Source organism: Periplaneta americana, chromosome 13 (genome assembly GCF_040183065.1).
Source record: "Periplaneta americana isolate PAMFEO1 chromosome 13, P.americana_PAMFEO1_priV1, whole genome shotgun sequence".
Taxonomy (NCBI): domain Eukaryota; kingdom Metazoa; phylum Arthropoda; class Insecta; order Blattodea; family Blattidae; genus Periplaneta; species Periplaneta americana.
The window spans coordinates 148,036,494-148,058,611 of NC_091129.1; the positions used below are offsets into that span (position 1 = coordinate 148,036,494).

General features: G+C 35.8%; 1 protein-coding gene across 3 annotated transcripts in view; it reads left to right on the forward strand.

Annotated features, from left to right (window-relative positions):
* Positions 1-22,118, forward strand: part of LOC138712546 (xaa-Pro aminopeptidase 1-like) — a 126,855-nt gene that overhangs the window by 88,753 nt on the left and 15,984 nt on the right. Inside the window, exons 2-6 of one of the 3 annotated variants that reach the window (XM_069844462.1) lie at positions 9,361-9,548; positions 12,926-13,220; positions 16,175-16,300; positions 16,429-16,690; positions 21,975-22,095. In XM_069844462.1, coding sequence (XP_069700563.1) covers positions 9,361-9,548; positions 12,926-13,220; positions 16,175-16,300; positions 16,429-16,690; positions 21,975-22,095 — 992 coding nt within the window. Of the gene's footprint in view, positions 1-9,346; positions 9,549-12,925; positions 13,221-16,174; positions 16,301-16,428; positions 16,691-21,974; positions 22,096-22,118 lie in introns of all 3 variants that reach the window. The other 2 variants (XM_069844461.1, XM_069844463.1) reach the window with 2 other exon arrangements.

Here is a 22,118-nt window from a genome sequence, read left to right on the forward strand (position 1 = left end):
TAGTTGTGACGAGAATCAAGCCCCCGCATACCGGTGAGGCATCACGTCATAAACACGTTCACGTCTGAGTATTTCTGACAAAATAAATAAGTAACTATTATTCAGCGCCTTGAAAACGGCTCATATTAAGGATATTGCTGGAGAGTTTAAGGTATTTATTTATTTATTTATTTATTTATTTATTTATTTATTTATTTATTTATTTACTTACTTATTTATTTATTTATTTATTTATTTATTTATTTATTTATTTATTTATTTATTTATTTATTTATTTATTTATTTATTTATTTATAGTATGATACGTTGTCTATATTAACGTTGCATCACATTCACATTTTATAGTGGATTAACAACTGTTAAATACCCATTCCCGTATGATCGATTTTTTCTGTCAATATTCCTTGACTTCATGCTCTACCTAAACATGATGATTGCCGATTGTAGGGGACTTGCTCCGCGTGTTATATCTAAGTAGGTAAACATTGGTTTTCTCTTATATCGATGGAGCAGTGTACTTGCATGTTTTCATTTTAGTTATGAATTAAAATTACATGTTCCGTTTTAATTCAGCTATAGATTGCTAAAGAAGATAAAAGTACAAGAGTTATATTTATTTCCGATATAAATTCTAGAAAAACAAAAGCGAAATTAAAGTAGACTATTGTTCACTTACTTCTTTTAGAGACAATTCTTCTTTCACATGATGTTGAATAATTTTGTTCCAGGATAATATCAAGTCCTCCTTTGCCAAATATTCACAATATTCAAGAGAATAAAGTCGTGAATTGTTTACAAGTAGGCCTATTGCTAGCATTCCAGCTTAAATTCGCAATATTTTCCCAAACAGCCTTGAAATGTTATTGTGTTCGAAACAACATTATAAATATTCAATGACTGTTCAGTATAATGTATGCCGCATCTGTGGCTCAGTGTTAGTGCACTGATCTTCCATCTAGGCGACCAGGTTTCGATTCCCAGCCTGGTCGTAATGGAATTTGTAGTGGACAAGGTAGATTTTGCATACGTTTCCCTCGAGATATTCCCACTTCCCTTTCCCATTCTGCAAACACTTTCCACCTCCCTATTACTTCATCTATCATCTGCAATGATTACAAATAGGTTGGGGTGAAGTCCGATGTTGAAGGACTTGATGCTCCAAACCCTTGGGCTTATCAGGCCTAGGGGATCTGGTTGTCAGGGCTGAGGTAGGACTGTCCACCTGTTAGCATAAAATTCACGGATTGCACCGAGACTGTTTGTAGAATTTGAACAATCTTCGTATATAGAGCGCGTAAATGCATAGATTCATTTCCAGTCTGGCCTTCAAAAAGTAAGCCAGTCAACAGGTACAATTTAAATTAGATTAACAGAAGCCCCTACTGATAACAGATATAAGAAAATAATATAAGATAATAATATAATCTTGATTTTTATGATTAAGTTCACACTGAATTGAAAAGGTCTACACACTATGAAATACAGCAAGACCTATTGAGTCTCTAGAACAGTGTAATGGATGGATAGGACCACTATTGTTCTGGCTCATACAGCAAAGTATGCATTAAAAAAAAGAGGATCTCAAGAGCGTTTGTGCTCCCAAGCACATTTTTACGCGCATGAAGAGAACACTAGATGTTATTAACCCTTAAATTGGTAAAGTATCCTATAGGATACAACAGGTTAATAGGCTGTATGCTATAATTTTAATAGAACAATAGAAAAAAATTGGTAGGAAAATTAAAATTTCACAATACTATAATATTGCACAACATATAAAATATGGACATTGCGATAGTTGTTTTCTTTACAGTCCGACACGGTTTAATAAACTAGTGTGAGAAGAGACAGCAAGTAACACCTGCACCTGCCAATTTAAGGGTTAAAAGATACGTGCCAGCGAATAGGGATTATAAAGAATGGACACTGAGCGAATTTTCCTGTGTTTTATTTCTTTGTGCGCCAGCGTTTAGTTCTACTTTCAAGCGCTAGAGGTAGTGTAATCGAGCATAGGCTAAGATAATAATTGAGAATAGAGTTGAGACACAGGATTCAAACATCGCCTACCTTATTGCATAATCCAGTAACGCTTTGCTTCAAATAAATTCAAGTTAACAGCTTTTCCTTATTTCTCAGTGACGAACTAGTTGTAATAATAATTTTTTATATTTCAGATATAATAAATTATATTATAAAATAATATAATACATTATAAAATTATGTATCAAATTCGTTTAATATTTGTATATAATATAATATAGGTATATGGTTTTACTTCTCATAAGAGTTTTATTTTTCCATTTTCAGTGCTATCAAATCATTACATATTTTAATTGTTGTTGGGGTCAACGTCTCAACTCTCAATATAAAGGAACTCTAGAGTCTAGACATTATAGTTAATGACGGATTTATTATTTTATGGATCCAATGTATTTTATTTGAGTACATAATGTACCTAGATGTATTAATTATGTGTTATATTCCCGTTGTGTCGACTGCTAGCTGGTGTGATGTCAGCGCCAACTCTAGGGAGAAAGCAGAATCTCACGCTTTAGCTGGCTTGAAGGTCATTGAAATCAGTCCGGCTACATCAAAGATACCGACGCGAAGTGTCCATTCTTTATAATCCCTATTCGCTGTCGTGCTCCTCTTGAGTACCAGGTTGAGAACGTCTGCACTAGATCAAAGAGAAAGACCTCTCCCCCCTGATGAAAGAAAACGCGGAGATAAAGTAGAGGATGTGTCCCACCATCCAACAGTGACTTCTGATCAGCCCTGAAATAGCAGAAATACTGAAGAAGCATTCGTTCCGCTGAAATATGGTCTCGAACAGGCGACTAAATTTGCCTGACCTAGAATTAGCGCAGCAAATTCGTTTCAGGAATGATGAATGTACGCCAGTCACTCGCATCCCACGGCTCTCCTTTGACAATGTAATTATTAGCATGCGAAGGTACACTGTGACTTTTCTCGATCTGGTTAATTAATCATCTGGAGTGATTATGAGCTGTGCGTTTAATCAAGTGTGCCTCTGGCGTAATTCAATCAACATGTCGTCCAGTTTTAGTTTTAAGAATTCCCTTCTGCAGTTTGACATGATGTGAATGAAGAAAATGGAGACGTACAATATATTCAATTGTACAGGATATCAGAAACCTACGATCACTCCCACATTATTCTATTCAAGCGAGATTATTACTTACGTAAAGAAAATATGCTGTAGCATCTTATTAGATCGCTGATATTGTACAATTAGTCAGTAAATGACTGAGCATTCTCTTGAGCTCTGAAATATATCTAACAATAAGTACATTCGATTAAGAGCTAGACTTTTATCGGTTATTCAATAAGTGATTGAACACTCTCTTGAGAACTTAAATATGTCTAACAATAAGTACATTCGATTAAGAGCTAGACTTTTATCGGTTATTCAGTAAGTGATTGAGCACTCTCTTGAGATCTTAAATATGTCCAACAATAAGTACATTCGATTAAGAGCTAGACTTTTATCGGTTATTCAGTAAGTGATTGAGCACTCTCTTGAGATCTGAAATATGTCCAACAATAAGTACATTCGATTAAGAGCTAGACTTTTATCGGTTATTCAGTAAGTGATTGAGCACTCTCTTGAGATCTGAAATATGTCCAACAATAAGTACATTCGATTAAGAGCTAGACTTTTATCGGTTATTTAATAAGTGATTGAGCACTCTCTTGAGATCTGAAATATGTCCAACAATAAATACATTCTATTAAGAGCTAGACTTTTATCGGTTATTCAATAAATGATTATCCACACCTGTGCAATAACGATTAGCGCGTCTGGTCGCAAAACCAGGTGGCCGGGTTCGATTCCCGGTCGGGGCAAGTTACCTGGTTGAAGTTTTTTTTCCGGGGTTTTCCCTCAACCCAATATGAGCAAATGCTGGGTAACTGTCGGTGCTGGACCCCGAACTCATTTCATCGACATTATCACCTTCATCTCATTCAGACGCTAAATAATCAACGTTGAATGGAATCCGTGCATCTCTCTTCCGTAGAATAGGTTCGTATTTTTTTCCTTCCATTTGTCATGTATTGTCTTAAATATTTTCCTTGTGCCATGCTGACCACAAGATCAATAAGTCCGGGTAACTTATGAAAATTTTGTGGTTGAGATTTCCGTTAATAGTAAGGACGAAACGTGAATAAATCTAATATTTTAAACTTGATTATGAAGATTATAAATATAGGCTAGGCCTATAAATGTATTATAAAACAATAATTATACAAGTGTATAAATGTAATATCAGCAAATCTTTGTATTGTCACTTGTGATTAATTTTGATATGGTGGTGGTGATGATGATGATGATGATAATAATAGTAATAATAATAATAATAATAATATTAATAATAATAATAATAATAATGGTGATAATAGGAAAGGGATATATCAGTGACTTAGGGTCTGCTGAAAAATTAATTACCATGTACTCTTAATTATGTAAGTAGTTCTGAAACGTGGAAGAAGTTGATTCTCAACACACAGTAGAAGACCCCAAATATTTTTCACAGTAACATATACGTTTGTCAGACAAGCAGTTCCATGGTGCTTCTGTCGTATGAAATGTCTTTCAAGGTCTTGTAAATGCTGTTGTAGCGTATTTAAGAGCAGCCCGTCGACAGCAAAAAAAAAAAAATAAATAAATAAAAGATATGGATGTGTAGTGTGGACCGTAAATTACGAACTCTTTTATAGTACCACCTATATGAAAATAAAATAAGAGCGTGTAGCGTTTAAAAATAAAGCGGTGATTCCGACCAGGACTGAATCCGCGTTGTTTAACACCAAGTCCCACACAATAATGGGGGACCTTGCCAAGTTGCTGGCCTCTGCGTTGGACGTCGCACCCCCGAGAAAACTTAATGGACCGCAAAGTAAACATTCGGATGCATTCTCTATTTAAGACAGCCAAACAGTGCAATCCAAAAGTTAAACTCGTTTAATTGCGGTAATTACGCGGGAACTTTCAATAGGATGTACTTATCACGTAATAATTTGCGTTATCGGAAAGAATTATTTCATTTATAAACGAGATATATATTTTTTTATTTTAATTTATCGTTCTTTCATGTTGAACCTTTTTCTCTGTATTTATCTACTATAAGAATAATAATAGAGAGAGAATATCATCGAAATGATAGCCCTCTAAATCTTGGACTTAAAATATCGGCATCCTAATCAATTCAAATGAACTTACTTACTTACTTGCTGGCTTTTAAGGAACCCGGAGGTTCATTGCCGCCCTCACGTAAGTTCGCCATTGGTCCCTATCCTGAGCAAGATTAATAATAATAATAATAATAATAATAATAATAATAATAATAATAATAATTTAAGCTGGCAGAGTTAAGGCCGTAAGGCCTTCTCTTCCACTCAACCAGCAAAAAGTGTATATACATATGCATGAACTTACAAAGAATTCAACAACTTGATTTAGATGAGAGTTACATGTATACAAGAGTTATTTACAAATTAAACAACAAAATACTATGAACTATTAATTAAACACTGAAATAAACTGTGTAGCAGAATTAAGCTACAATACATAGAATGTTAATATATTTGAAATAATACTAGATAATAGAAAGAGATTATTATGAGACAATTTTGAAAATATAGTCAGTGATATTTTAAATCAGTATGATTGGAGTGAAATGCTAATCAGGTTATCTTTTAAGCTGTATTTAAAGGTGTTTATTGTCTTGCAGCCCCTAATACTTTGTGGCAAGGAATTCCATTGACGCGAGGTGGATACTGTAAAAGATGATGAATAACAAGATGTTCTATGAAGAGGTATACTTAGCGTGCCACAGATAAGTGATCTGGTATTTAGGTCGTGGTTAGAGTATAGATAGGAGAAACGAGACGAAAGATAATTTGGTGTTGAGGTGTGCAGAATTCGAAAGAGTAAAGACAAAGAGTGTAAAGTTAATCCATTCTCTGTCATCATATCCCGCCTCCCTCAAATCCATTTTAATATTATCTTCCCATCTACGTCTCGGCCTCCCTAAAGGTCTTTTTTCCTCCGGCCTCCCAATTAACACTCTATATGCATTTCTGGATTCACCCATACGTGCTACATGCCCTGCCCATCTCAAACGTCTGGATTTAATATTCCTAATTATGTCAGGTGAAGAATACAATGCGTGCAGTTCTGTGTTGTGTAACTTTCTCCATTCTCCTGTAACTTCATCCCTCTTAGCCCCAAATATTTTCCTAAGCTCCTTATTCTCAAACACCCTTATTCTATGTTCCTCTCTCAAAGTGAGAGTCCAAGTTTCACAACCATACAGAACAACCGGTAATATAACTGTTTTATAAATTCTAACTTTCAGATTTTTTGACGCAGATTGGATGATAAAAGCTTCTCAACCGAATAATAATAGGCATTTCCCATATTTATTCTGTGTTTAATTTCCTCCCGAATATCATTTATATTTGTTACTGTTGCTCCAAGATATTTGAACTTCTCCACCTCTTCAAAAGATAAATTTCCAATTTTTATATTTCCATTTCGTACAATATTCCCGTCACGAGACATAATCATATACTTTGTCTTTTCGGGATTTACTTCCAAACCTATCTCTTTACTTACTTCCAGTAAAATTCCCGTGTTTTCCCTAATCGTTTGTGGATTTTCTCCTAACATATTCACGTCATCCCCATAGACAAGCAACTGATGTAACCCGTTCAATTTCTGGACTTTCCTAATGGCATACTCTAGAGCAAAGTTAAAAAGTAAAGGTGATAGTGCATCTCCTTGCTTTAGCCCACAGTGAATTGGAAACTCATCTGACAGAAACTGACCTATACGAACTCTGCTGTACCTTTCACTGAGACACATTTTAATTAATCGAACTAGTTTCTTGCAATTCAAATTAACAAAAGAAGAAGATGTAAATTCATGTTAAAAAAAAAAAATACATATTGAAATTTTTAAAAAAGAATATTCTGCGACAAGATTTGGTAGCTATCAAAACGATAAAAATTTATTGAAAATAAATAATATACATTGAATATTATAAAGATGAACTTAATGTCGTATTCAAGTTAATAGCTTTAGATTATTGTAATCTTCCAAAAAAAAAAAAATATTTTTTTTTTTAATTGACGTTTTCCCCTTTCTTTTTAATTTTCTATCAGGGTTTCGTTTAGCAATTCAGTACCAAAAGAACTGGCAAGAGCATGTCAACCGAATGTCCCCTGACAGACTACCGCAGCAAGCTTTCTTTTATAAACCAAATGGAAGACGAGATATAGGACGGCCGAGAACCAGATGGAAAGACCAGTTTCAAGAATAAATGTCTTTGGCGCGGAACGGGATTAACCCCAATCCTTGGAAAGACAGAAGAAGAAAAAGAAGAAGAAGAAGAAGAAGAAGAAGAAGAAGAAGAAGAGGTTTTTCGTTTCTATACAACACTATTAATGTTTTGCTATTGACCAAGTAATTGACTGTAGACCGACTTACGTATGAAATTATACAACTTCGATTTCATTGTGAATTTTTAAGGCAAAAAAATTAAAAACAAAGGTGGATCACATTGCGTTTGCACGGCTTCTAGCCCTTGAGATCTTTGTTGCAAAATTTGGTTCACGCGCTATGTCAGCATTCCTCCTGGAGAGGGCGTGGCGCATTTCCCAAGGCCTCAGCACGCCTCTCGTTATTTATTGCCGCAACTCATCTTTTTTTCATGACCTCACTGCCATTCTCTAATAAAGGACATTGTTTGTGAGTATCAATAGGAGCCGTAGGCTAAGGCTATAATTAAGTTTCCTCTGCTCTGTCTTACACACTGTATATGCACTCTACACCATGTTGGCTCGCGTTTAAACACCTTTGTACTGTTTAATATTAAGTATCAAGTCTTAAATCTTTCATATTACACTTCGTCTCTCATCGTCTTTTCCCCTCTGCTATCACCAAAAGTTAATAACTTAATACTAACAGTGGAAAAACTGTTGACGTAGGCTTCCGCGGCCGGTGTACAGAGTCTGTGGAGAAACTTCCGGGCTTATACCGCGTTACCTTGGTGCTAGTAGCACTGCTCTGAGGATGACCACAACACAGCGGTCGAAACGTCAGCTACTAGCACCAAAACAACGCGGTATAAGCCCGGAAGTTTCTCCACAGACTAGTGGAAAAACTGTTTAATCTACAGGAAAACTTAACAGGACTTTCTATTTGAAATCAAACTTAAATTTCAAGAAACGTCAGAGGAGACGTAACTTCAACATTTATTTCCTTTCATAGAGTCTTGATTTAATTTAATGTGTTATGAACTTTACGCAATCAGTTAGGTAATAGTAATATCATTACCTAACTAGTTGCGTAATGAATGTGTTTACAACATTTTATTAGTGAAATAAAGTCCATATTACATAATCAAAGTAAATAAAACAATATGGTAGCTATCTGGAAGTACCATAAAAATATTCTACATTTCTGCTTCAAGAATATAGAACAGAAGGGGATTTCTTTGGTAAAATTTCTGGCACACCTGTCGTCTTTCATTAGAAATGTTTTATTTACAATACTATAACATAAAGACTGGTGAACGTGAAATACACTGACTGGTACAAAAAGCGAAACACTTAATGTTTTTAAATGTAAGGTATTCATACAAATGACTATGTTTGCGAGTATAAAACAATTGAATTGCAAATATTGTTACTCGAACAAAATGTCAGTAAAATTGCTGTAGGCCTATATTATTATGGTAACTAAAATATTTTAGGTATGTAAGGGTACCGATAGTATTAACTTAAATCTTATAATAAAAACTAAGAAAAATTAAGTGTTTCGCTTTTTGTACCGATCATTGTACTTGTTAGGACAAAGCAGTCGCGGTTTCTAGTCTGGTTGCAGATTTTCGCAGCTATCACTTTTACCACCATCTTTATTAGGGCCTACATTCTTTTAATTGAATCCAGATTTAATTGTTACTTCCTCCAATAGCATTTCAATCGATTATTTTGGAGCAACGATTCGTTTAAAGTCTTCCGCAAACAACAGCAACACAATTCAGTTTATATTCAATCCAGTGAGATGTGGCAATTACACTGCCATCGAGCAACAATCGAAATTCCCGTGTGCACGCATCTAGCGTAGATATTTCAAGACCGGAGGCGTTAAGATCTGTATCGCGAGAAAATGAAGTTATTATTGTTGTTAACCATAAAGATAGACTTAGACGATTTTCTATAGGAAGTTATCATTTGGAGTCATTCATATGGAGCCAATGTGTGAACATACAGGCCTAATATCATCTATGTGATGAATATCTTGTAAGATAAAATGTAGAATTTCCATTTCAGGTTTCTTAATATTGGTAGGCATGGACTGGAGCGAGCCTCTCAGTGTGGGGCAGAGGAGTAGTTGTTCCCACTCGAAGACTCCACCTCCAGGTCGAGTTGACACGTCTAGACAATTGAAAGAATTAAGGACTCGGCTTCTAGCAATGGATTTGGATGCCTTCATCATTACGAGGGATGATGAACACCAGGTTAGCTAAACATTTAGTCAAAGAAGTGTGTTTCTTACATAATAGTTAATATATTGAGTGATAAATCAGAGGTTAAGTGAGATATGGTCCACTTCGCAATAGGTCCTCGCTACGAATATGTCCAACGTTTAGAAATGTCCATATAAAAAATTCGTCCATGCCATAAAAATGTCCTTACCTGAAAAGGTCCACTGTCAGCAAGTCCTCTTCTTGAAAATGTCCTACACTTAAAAATGTCCAGAAATAAATTCGTCCGTTTCCCTAAAATGTCCGACAAGGAAAACTGCAAGGAAAGTTCCGAGAAATTTATTGTCATTTCAATTATGTTATACATATTACTTATTACAAAAGATACATCTATTGTTCATCTTGAGGGTCACTATATAATTTCAAATGGTATGATATCGCTCTAAGATATCGAAAAATTTCATTTCTTTCTTTGTAATTACCGACAATGTTGAAAATTCTCGTTTGATTATTATTGATATACAGTTTATTTACTTACCGCTTAATATTTGTATGCCCACCAAGGACCTGGGTTACTAAATGTTCTGTTTCCGCTTACTGTTGTTGCAAATGGCTAATGAATCTCCAAATGTTCACGTGATGTGCCTCCACAAGTCGTTGGAATTGAGAGTGGAATCCCAACAGATTATTACAGTTAGTAACTCATCTCTGTTGAACAACTTTGTATGTGGACCTTTTTGTATGGACCTTTTCGTATGATGGGCTTTATAATAGATGTTGGGCATTTTCACTTCTTGGACAAATTATATGTAGGACTTTAAATGTTGGACTATTTAGTTTGTGGATCTTTTGTACTTGTGGACATTTTGTTATGGACCTTATAATCTGGAAGCAAATCAGAGGAGTGGCCTGGAGAGGTGGGAAGTTATTTCTCCACAGAGCTGATTAAAATGAACAACCTTCAAACATTCATTTAACCCATACTTATATAGGTTTAAGTTACGTATTAGATTATTTTATTTATAAATACTAGTAATCTAATGGATTATAATACTTAAAACTAGTATTTACAACTTATTGCTGCATGCTTATGTTTATTTTCAACTTGCTATTTGGAATGTGTAACAGGACAAAGCCCTGTAGAAAATTATAGTTTTAAGGTAAATGAATGGGATGTGTATTCCAGTTATTATTTGATTAATTTAATGTATTGAATTAAGTCCTCAAATATTACGTGAACAATTTATCTCCCGGCCCTATCGAAGTGCCAACTTTGGCTATTGAGCACACGCGCTTCCAGGCTCTGTTTACGAAAACAGCGCTGTATTTGCGATTCGACAAACCACGAACTGTTCGTGTAAAATAGTAGCGGCTGGTACCCATTTCTGCTAAACGCTGAATGAACCTCAGAGCTGTAGTGCTGCTAGAACAAATACATAGGCTAAATGGTGAATACATTATCTCCATCAGGAGTTGAAAACGCGACCTTTCAGCTTGCAGCACAACGCCTTACCCACGATGCTAGCACGCGCCCTATGTGACTCTATGTAAAATTTCAATTGAAATATAAAAAGTGGTCACACCTGTGGAGTAATGGTCAGTGCGTCTGACAGCGAAACCAGATGGCCCGGGTTCGAATCCCGGTCGGGGCAAGTTATCTGGTTGAGGTTTTTTCCGGGGTTTTCCCTCAACCCAATACGAGCAAATGCTGGGTAACTTTCGGTGTTAGACCCCGGACTCATTTCACCGGCATTATCACCTTCATATCATTCAGACGCTAAATAACCTAGATGTTGATACAGCGTCGTAAAATAACCCAATAAAATAATAATAAAATATAAGAAGTGTTAAAATAATGTAAGTGAATAATTTAGAAGCGTTGTAACTTCATACGTCTTAGAAGTTAGATTTCTGGAAATTAGTGATATGGGACAGTTAATTTCAACATAATGAACATAAACATTCCGCAAAATATTACGAACTATTTCATTAATAATTATGTAGAGTTCGCTGATAGGTAGGCCACTAGAGAAAGATAATTCGTCACTAATTATTTATAAATACCGATAGCTATTAATACTATGATTGTAAACTTAATTTTTGCGTAACAAAACCTAACATATTAATCAAAATAATTTCTAACCTAAGCAAAGCATTTGACTGCATAGACCATACTATACATCATTTAGCAGAAATATTTTCATGTGATTCAAGGTACACAGAGATATTTAAATCGTATTTGTGTAACCGAGATCAAGTTGTATATGTTAATGGAGAATATTCTTCAGTACAAGAAGTAATCAGTGATGTCCCACAAGGGTCTATTCTAGGACCTCTGTTGTTCCTAATAGCTGTCAGTGATTAGCCTTGTAATATCTCTAGTAATACTTTAATGTATGCTGATGATACTTCCTTTGTATCATTGAGAGTAATGTAGATACTTCAAAACAGGACGTGGATAAAAATGAACAAGATCTCAGAATAGTGTTGATAATTTAAACTTAACTCAGAGGCGTATACTGGTTAAAGAGTTTGGGTTACCGCTGACCCTATTATTACACAAAATATATCTAACAATTACTTTAATTTTAATTACTATGGTAAAACTAATAATACAAAATTATTACATTATGTTATATTATAAACTTTTTCTTTTGTAATGTCCTTGGGCTACTGCCGGTAGCCCCGGTAGCCCGCAAAATACGCCCCTGACTTAACTAGGTTATATTATTAGAGCGTAGCATAGAAGATGTTAATGAGATTAATAGAATCTTTAAGTATTATTTATACCATCACTGGTCAACTTCCACTGCCTCGTCAATTACGAAGGTTAGAAAGAAAAAGGCACTCGGACTTCATAAGGTAAAATTTAACAACACATTTTTTTATCTATTGCCAGAGAACAGTCATGGGACTGCAACCTGTACACGTATTTCTTGTGTGTTTTTATAGCACAGTGTTGGTAACTTTAAAACACAATTGTATTATACCAGGTGCAGTCAATATATTTTCGAACTGCACTTGTATTTATTGTATCTTTAAACATACATGCACGTGTCACTAAAGATCATAGCTTCTATGCCTGTTGAATTGCTTTTAAGAACTGAGCTTATACACATGATTCTGTGCAAACATGTCAAGGACCTATTGCGCTCTTTCCTGGAATCTCTCCATGGACGCCTTATGGCTAGTTTCCTTCTCTGTCTTTCAAGTGATGCATTTAGTATAGATTTCAGGCGTTTCCCTGGTTCTAGATAACTTCTCCGTTTTCCATGTCCTGTATGTTGCCTACATCCAAAGCAGTCCGGAAACTTATTGATTGTCCCTTGTGTAACATTGTATCATTTTTTTAATGCGAAAAAAGAAGTGAATATTAATTAAGCATAATGTCCTATAATATTTTCTTACAGAGCGAGTTTCCAGCAAGCCGTGATCGTCGTATTGTATTCATTTCTGGATTCTCAGGATCTGATGGCTATGTTGTTGTTACGAGAGAACATGGAGCAGCATTGTGGACAGATGGACGCTATTTTATACAAGCTGATGTACAGCTGTCATGTGACTGGTTGCTGATGCGAACAGGCCAGCAGGGAGTTCCTCATCTCATGGAATGGATTGTAGATGTCCTTCCAGAGGACGCGAAAATTGGAGCAGATCCGAAACTTACATCCAATAGCCTATGGAATATGTGGGAAAGAATGCTAGGTGAGCCTGTGACGTGGTACCTAATTTCTGAAGTGGCAGCTTTCACTATTTTCATTGTGTATGAAGTTTCCGATAAGCAAGTTAAATATATTGAATAAATTAAACAGTCTGTGCTTATCTGATATTACATATATAGCATTAACGTTTTCAGTACGTGTGTACCATTTTCAAATGCGAGTGCCTGTTACATTTAAATAGGTCTACATAACTGTGGAATTAGAACATTCATGAACATTATGGATACTGTTGATAAAAATGCATTAAACACAACTTAATGATAAAATATATAAAATACATATGTTAACAGTAGTTCACATGATCACTTCGATGACATGTTGTTAGAGTAGTCTTCTCTTAATGTGGATCATCGTGGTTAAGTATTATAAAATGTCCAATAGAGTAGTGAATGTTAAAATTAACTTGCACTGATAATCGCTATAAAACACTGTAGTCTAGTTGAGTAATATATATGAACATTAATATTACTCAACTGGACTACAGTGTTTTATAGTGATTATCAGTGCAAGTTAATTTTAACATTCACTACTCTATTGGACATTTTACAATATTTAACCACGATGATCCACATTAAGAGAAGACTACTCTAACAAAATGTCATCGAAGTGATCACGTGAACTACTGTTAACATATGTATTTTATATATTTTATCATTAAGTTGTGTTTAATGTATTTTTATCAACAGTATCCATAATGTTCATGAATGTTCTAGTTCCACAGTTATGTAGACTTATTTAAATGTAACAGGCACTCGCATTTGAAAATGGTACACACGTACTGAAAATATTAATGCTATAAATGTACTGTAATATCAGATAAGCACAGAGTGTTTTAATTTATTCAATATATTTAAGATTAACTTTCACTATTGCTTATTTTCCGAATTACTAGTTTAAAAGTTTACATAGCCTATGTTAATGCTTCTGACCAATGCAGTGGTGTTATTCAAAATATATAACAACCAGTTCTGTGATGATGATGATGATGATGATGATGATGATGATGATGATGATGATATTATTATTATTATTATTGTTATTATTATTACTATTACTATTAAGATAAATTCATGCAATATGCAAATACTGTACCTAGCAAAACTCTTCAATCACTGAGATGAAATTAGATAAGAGACTTAATGTTTCAAATACTCGCGAGTTTCCCGACAGTTAGCAACTGTGTGATGTCCTTGGCATAACTCTAATTGCAGAAATGGTGTTGCATTCCATTCTTCCAGAAGTTTTTCTATTAGCTATAGACATGAGACGAGAGATATTTTCAACGTGGAAGAAATTCCTTTTAACTGCCGTTATATTTGTTCATAAAATTCAAAACCTTTGCTGCCCCTGCAGAGTTCGCAGCAACTACTTCAATGTTTTTCGTGCTTTATTTATGGTTTCGGGAATTCCTGCTTTCTGAAGATCGTGTTCATCCACAAAATATCGAAATTCATTCAGCAATATAGCATATGTCGTTCCCGTAGTAACAAAATGTGTAAGTACCGGCAATTTTTCATTTCTCAGGCACGGGAATCAGAGAAATTTTAACAATCAGTTCAGGCAAACTGGTGCAAACTGTCTGAATGACTGTTTCTGACATTAATTTTTTATTATTAACATTGATATTATTTTCACATTGCACTGCTCATAATCACTGAAAAACGTCCATTCGTTGCATAGTTACAAATAAACCTGTCCTGACGATTAACACTGCAGTCTGTAATTTGCATTATACTTCAGGTACCACTTTAGGTACCAAAACTCATCATTCACCATATCTCACAATAGAAGCCAAGGCTTTATAGCATACTCTATTAATAATACAACAGGGCATGTATAATTATGATGTTCAACTTCATACACATTTTTAATTTGTTTAAATATGCTTCTTCGATGCAAATGAGAAGAGCCGGGAAGATCTCAGGACAACCATTGTAGGCATTGCCACAACGAGGTTGAAACTCTTGCACATGTCCTGGGATCCTGTCCGCACGGCGAAGGTCTGCGAAATGCTAGACACCACCAAGTACGATCAATTATAGCCACTGCCCTTAAAGATGCCAATTACAACACCTTTGAAGAAGTACATGGTCTCTCCATCACTGGCAGTACATGGCGCATAGATATAATAGCTTTCAAGGAATCTACAAGATCTGGATTCATAATTGATCCCACTGTGCGTTTCGAAACGAATGAGGAACAGCCAGCAGAAGTGGATAAGGAAAATAAGAATATCTACAATCCTACCATTCCATATTACCTCCAAAAATACCAGCTAAAAGAGCTTGAAGTATTCGGACTTCTGGTTGGAGCAAGAGGTACCGCTACTCTCTTCATGAAAGAAGTGTTTAAGAGGCTTGGAATACCCACATCTATTATTCCGATTGTAACCTTAGCTGCATTGAAAGGATCAATTGCTCTCCTGAAGCATCACCTATATTCGAAATGAAACCAAGTTCATTAGCATTCTTTACTTTTTTTGTAACACTTGCCTCTCTAAAACTAGTTATATTTCCACCAATCACAAAATGTATTTGCAGCTATGTACTTGTAGGAGTTTCATTGTCAAAACAAAATGAATGGTTCACTGAACTTGTAAACATTTATATGGATAAGTACTTTTTGTCCCTTTTGTATAGTGAGAAGATTTCTACATTTCAGCAAATAAAGTTGCTGCTGCTGTCCTGCTGTTGTTGTGATCATTATCGTCCAACACTACCAATGCTCAACTGTTTGAAAATGTCAAAATTATATGTATAAGTAACATTTTTCAGCAATACCAACAATTTAACATTATACTGTATTTTTTTTGCAGAACACATTCTTTTTTAATTTTTTTTTATTGGAAGCGGCTAAATACCTTGTTAATTGTTTTTTCTGATTGTGATTCACTACAGAATGTACAAGTAAATTATTTGGAGACTAATTTTTTTACAGAGAACACTGATATAAGCCTTGTGGAGGTTTTCGAAAATCCAGTGGACAGAATATGGAATAATTCATCCTCAGGACGACCATCTTATTCAAAATATCCTGCATACGTACTGAGTGAAAAATATACAGGTGAACAAATATATTTAGATCTTATTTTAAACTGTTTAATAATGTTATGAAATATATGAAAATTTCTTAGTGGGAAAGGAGGCATTTCCAATATTTCTTCATGATAAAAACTTTGCTTGTATTTTTAGGAAGGAAATGGGAAGATAAAGTTAAAGACTTGAGGGCAAGACTGGCTGTAAAAGGTGCCGATGCAATGGTAGTAACAGCACTGGATGAAGTGGCATGGCTGTTAAATATAAGAGGTTATGATGTCCCATACAATCCAATGGTTCATGCATTCGTCGTGGTGACAGCCAACTCACTACATCTCTATGTTAATGAGAGCAAACTGAGTATAGAAGTCAAGGCTCATCTTAAAACTGGAAACTGTTATTATGAGCTCTGTGCACAGTAAGTGGAATTTATTACATTGTAGAGTGGAAATTTAGTTATGAGAATTTAAAGAGGCAACATATTTATCTGCTTATTTTCATACTGATAATAAACCTTGATGTTGTTGATATGTACGAGGCGTGTTCTTAAAGTAAGTTCCATTTTCAATTATAGATGTCGCATCGCTGCAATCGTTATTTTGTGCATACGTGTTTTCTTCTTCAGTCCTCAGGCAAGCTGTGCATGCAGTTTCAGAGCTTCAGTCCGTGTGTGTGATTAGTTGTGATCAGTTGAAATGATTAAAGTGATCGAGCACCCTGCCGACTGTGAGATGCGGTCTGTTATCCGTTTTTTGAATGCGAGAAACATCAAACCAGCTGACATTCATCATCAACTTTGTGAGGTGTATGGTGATGATGCCATTAGTGATGGAATGGTCAGGAGATGGGTTAGAAAGTTCAACGAGGGCCGCATCTCTGTGCATGACGAGCAGCATACCGGTCGGCCATCTTTGATCAATGACGATTTGGTGTGTGCTGTCGATGAAAAAATTCATGAGGACAGGAGGTTCACAATTTCTTCGCTTTCCTTGAATTTTCCACAAATGTTGCGGAGTGGTTCACAGGCGGGTGAATTCTACAATGAGGGGATAGAAAGACTTGTGCCACGACTCGATAAATGCCTCAATAATGGTGGAAATTATGGTGAGAAGTAATTGAAGTGTGGGGAATACAATGCTACAAAAATGGTTTGTAAATATTTTCCCGTTTACTTTCTACACCCTTTTGGAACTTACTTTAAGAACACGCCTCGTAATAATTCTGATATTTATTTACAACTTGCATACACTGCCGGCAAAAGATCCCAGGCAAATTTTGTAGTGAACGTTCGAGAATAGTGTCAGTGTCATCTAATTGAGCCTTTGTTACAACTGGTCTGTTTCTAGAGTGTTTTTTGTTTAAGACCAATCCCGCGTTCACGGATTTATTCACTAACTTATGTATTACCTGCCTTGGTAGCAGTCGAGTATTCAGAAATTTTCTAATAAACTTTGTACAGATCCTGTGGGCTGATTCATATTGATGTCCCACTCAAATAGCAAGCCATTCTATGCGGTATCTGACACGAAACTGTACTCACAACAATCACACAATTGCACAACACGCACGTGCATAACCTACACAAAGGGGAATCAGGAAGCAGAGTGGTGGCAGACGGTAGACTAGTGTCGGTCAATCCACATCCAGTAGATTGCAGTGGCGTAGCATGAAATTTTGAGCAGGGGAAGCTAACTAAAGTTGTCTTTCATGCAATATGAGAAAACGTATTACAAAAATACAGTCTTAAATAAATAGTAGTCAATTTCAAGTCAGCAGTCGAAGATTGGTTGGAACATCGTAAGTAACACCAATAAGGCATGACCTCAAATGATACGTAGTAAAATATGATTTCACGGTTTACACATATCTCTTAACAAATAGACACGTATACGTATAACATTAGCTCACTCCCTGTCATACTTAGAGAAATTACAATATTAGTATCATTACGTAAGTATGTGTCTGTCTTTTGGTTGTGTCCTTCATTGATAGCAAGGGAGTCGGTCATTTGTTTTTTAAATCACACTTTTGTTCGTAAGTCAGTCTTGATAACACAATTGTCCTAAAAAAATTCAAGTAAATTAGTGTCAGAAACTGTTATTTCGCTCATTATTTATTATATCAGCCGCACACTAACACTTCAACTGAACACAACTGAGGAAAAGGGATAACTCGGAAACTACTTATTTTAAATGTTAAAGCTAGCTTCTTGGAAGCCTTGTGACTAGGGTACCGGTAGTTTAGTTAGAAAGGGATGGAAAATCTGTGGGGTGGATTACACAGAAGAAACCGGTCTGCTTGGAAGCTGGTGTGTGCAGGCTTCTTGTTTACTGCTGCATCACAAATCATCCTGAGCTGCCGCAGCACAACATTTAAAGCGTAAATATAAATGCTATTAAAATTGATAAATAATTTTCTCCATAAACTGCAGGTTTATTATGAAATCATTATTAACTGGGGAAGCTAAGCTTTTTAGCTTACATTGACGCTACGCCACTGGTAGATTGGTAAATCAAACCAATAACAACTCTGTAAAACTACTGTATTATGGAGTTTCGAAATGTGGGATGCAATTCCTCAAAGACATGATGTAGGTCTATATATTGTAACGTTTATTCTAATTTTAACCACCACACCTGTCAACAATGTGACTTTTATTATTAATAATTCACCCTACAACAATGGGTCGCTATACTGGAGAATTAGCACGGTCACTTTGAACCGTGCCGTTACGTTTAGCACCAAATTTAAGTAAATACACAATGTCACCAACATAAGAACATGACGTTGGTGTGTGGCGTAGTTGGCGGGAGAAATTTTTTCTCTCTCTGTCTACCTCCTTCGTTCTGAACATTATTGAGAGATAGCACCACTGTTAGCGACAATGTGTATTTGCGTAAATATTGCGAGTAAATTATGACGAGTGCCTTAGATGAGAGGCTCGGGACAGAAACAGTTTTGCTGTAGCGCATGCGCGGACCTCTCATGCAGTGGGAGCGTGATCCTTACTTGAATTTATTTTTGCGTGTACTTGCAGATTAAATTATTGAGATCCCTTCTTGCTCCGGTTACAGGCCTTGCATTTACGAAGGTTATGTTATGTTATGTTAGCTTAGCTTAGATTAGGTTAGGTTAGCTTAGCTTAGGTTAGGTTAAATTAGCTTTGGTTAGGTTAGATTAGTTTTGGTTAGGTTAGCTTAGCTTTGGTTAGGTTAGGTTAGGTTAGCTTTGGTTAGGTTAGCTTAGGTTAGGTTAGGTTAAATTAGCTTTGGTTAGGTTAGATTAGTTTTGGTTAGGTTAGCTTAGCTTTGGTTAGGTTAGGTTAGGTTAGGTTAGCTTTGGTTAGGTTAGGTTAGCTTTGGTTAGGTTAGGTTAGGTTAGCTTGATTTGGTTCGTCCATGTAGTAGTTAAAATTATATAATATGACAGTTTTTGATTCGTAATATTGTTAAAAAATAATAGGCCTATAATGAAAGCGGTGAATAATTTCATGGTCCTTAAATTTTTTTTCGTAAAAGGCTAGGTATTTTTCTATAGGCCAGAAATAAAACAGCAACGCCGTCATAATTACGTACTTTACGCTTTGGCGAACATTAACCGGAAATTTACTTTCCGTCATTTTAATTGTATTCCGTGAAACACATCTTTTTTCCTGTTAATTTCCTTGTGATAACCTAGTTTATTATCTTATTACATCTTCATTTTCATTTAATGCATTCAAAAAACCGCCGTTGTACTACATAAAACCTTGAACTTGACTAATGGAGTGAATTATTTAAGAATATAGTCGCGAATTTGACTACCACCATTTCGATTATATTTTGTTTGATACGGCTCGGTACAGCCCGGTGACTAGTGGCCAGCGAGTAGAGTCGACTATCGATATTGGTCTGCCGTGCGTATTATCCAGTTGTTCCCAATGGGTATTCCAAGCAACACAGTAGTCATTATTGCACTCCACACGATGACAATGACAATACACGTGTATTATTGAGAAGAACAACAATGTACTCCTAATTTCAATTAATGTTCAGGAGAAACTGCACTTAGTGTATTCGAACTGAGGAAATATTGCCGTCACTTTGTCCAAGCAAGAGGCTGTAATTTGGCGCAAGATGTGCATTGTCTATACAAGTTTTTAGATTTTTCCTGAAATTTTTTATGTCTCTAATAAAGAATTATAAATTTTCGGAGCTCAAACCCAGGATATAATGCCGTCACTGAATCCAAACTACAGACTGTAATTTCGCGGAAGTGGAGCATTGCGTGTACATGTTTTTGGATTTTTCCTGTAATTTTTAATACCTATAACGATGAATTATATATTTTCGGGGCTCGAATTCGGCCTTAATTGGTTCCTATGTTGGCGGTTCCATAGATGAACCGTTCCTACCTACTACAAACATAATCTTTGTAATAAGACAGCAGTATTTTACACTCTTTGCGCGTCTTCTACTCTCTGCTCGACCTGCATTAGGTTTTATCGAGAGGAAGATTGGCATAAGTAACAATTTTCGTTACAGTGGAGGCAGATGAGTTAAGGTTGGTAGCGCAAAAAGCGCTAGAAATATGTTGGCACTCCTTCAGATGTTACAGCATAGCGGGACAAATACTGCAGTAGAGCCAATGTTCACAAAGCACTAAGTGCAGAACAAAACTGTCAGTTCTCAGTTCATAATTCGCTTGCCTTGGCTAGTTCTTCTAGTTCACTGTTCAAGTTCACTGCACATCGAACTCAGATTTCCGGATACGTCGCACTCGTCTGGACGCTGCCACAGTTACGGACACACTCAAGTTCACTGCACATCGAACTAAAGTCCTCCGGCTATGTCACCCTCGCCTGGCTGCTGCCACAGTTACAGACTCATTCAAGTTCACTGCACGTCGAACTCAGATCCTCTGGATATGTCGCCGCTGTCCAAGACAAGACTTGAAGGCTGACTGGAGACTAACTAACTGACACTCGCGACTGACTGCTCGCGCTTTTATTACTAAACCGTAACATCTCGAATCTTCGATTCGCGTGGCTTTTCGAACCTTCGAGAGGGACACGCTTCTAGATGTTCACCCTGCTCTCTCCACTCCGCGCCGTCCAGTAGTTTTCCTTCCCCTCGCCCAGTACCGCGCTTACTGAAGCTCGAGTTTCGTTTCCCTGTGCTTTCCTTCTCGCTGGATGTGCGCGCACACTCCCGACGCAACCAGAATGTTCCAGACGGATGCCACAATATAAAAATTTAACTCATTATGAAAGCTTCTACTTTTCTATTTATAAATGATATTTTTTTAATATATCGCAAGCCTTTGATATTGGTTGATTTATTCTCTATGCCATTCTTTTATATCATATTTAACAATCAAAGGCATTATTATTATTATTATTATTATTATTATTATTATTATTATTATTATTATTATTATTATTATTATTATTATTATTTTTATTATTATTATCGTATAATCTTTAAGAAAACATCGTTCATAAAATATTTATTCATACCATATTCTAGGAACCTTTAACCTACTGGTACCGGTACTCACTTTCTAAGTAGGTACATGTTCTCAGTTCATATAGGTAGGCCTACTTAGCTAATAACAAAATATTTTGGGTCTATGTTTTTTTTTAAGTTTACCTACGTGTTTGCACTTCACTTTTCTTATTCTAAATTGACGATTACAAAAAATATATACCGGTATGTTCACAGAGTTCACCGTTATGATGCCTTGATTGGTGATTTGAAAACCAACCAGCAGAAGTGGAAGAAGGTTCTGTTACCTTCTCAATGTGTTTATTCACCAGGAGGGAGCCGAGCAGTTTACTCAGCGGTAAGACAAAATAAATAAGAAAT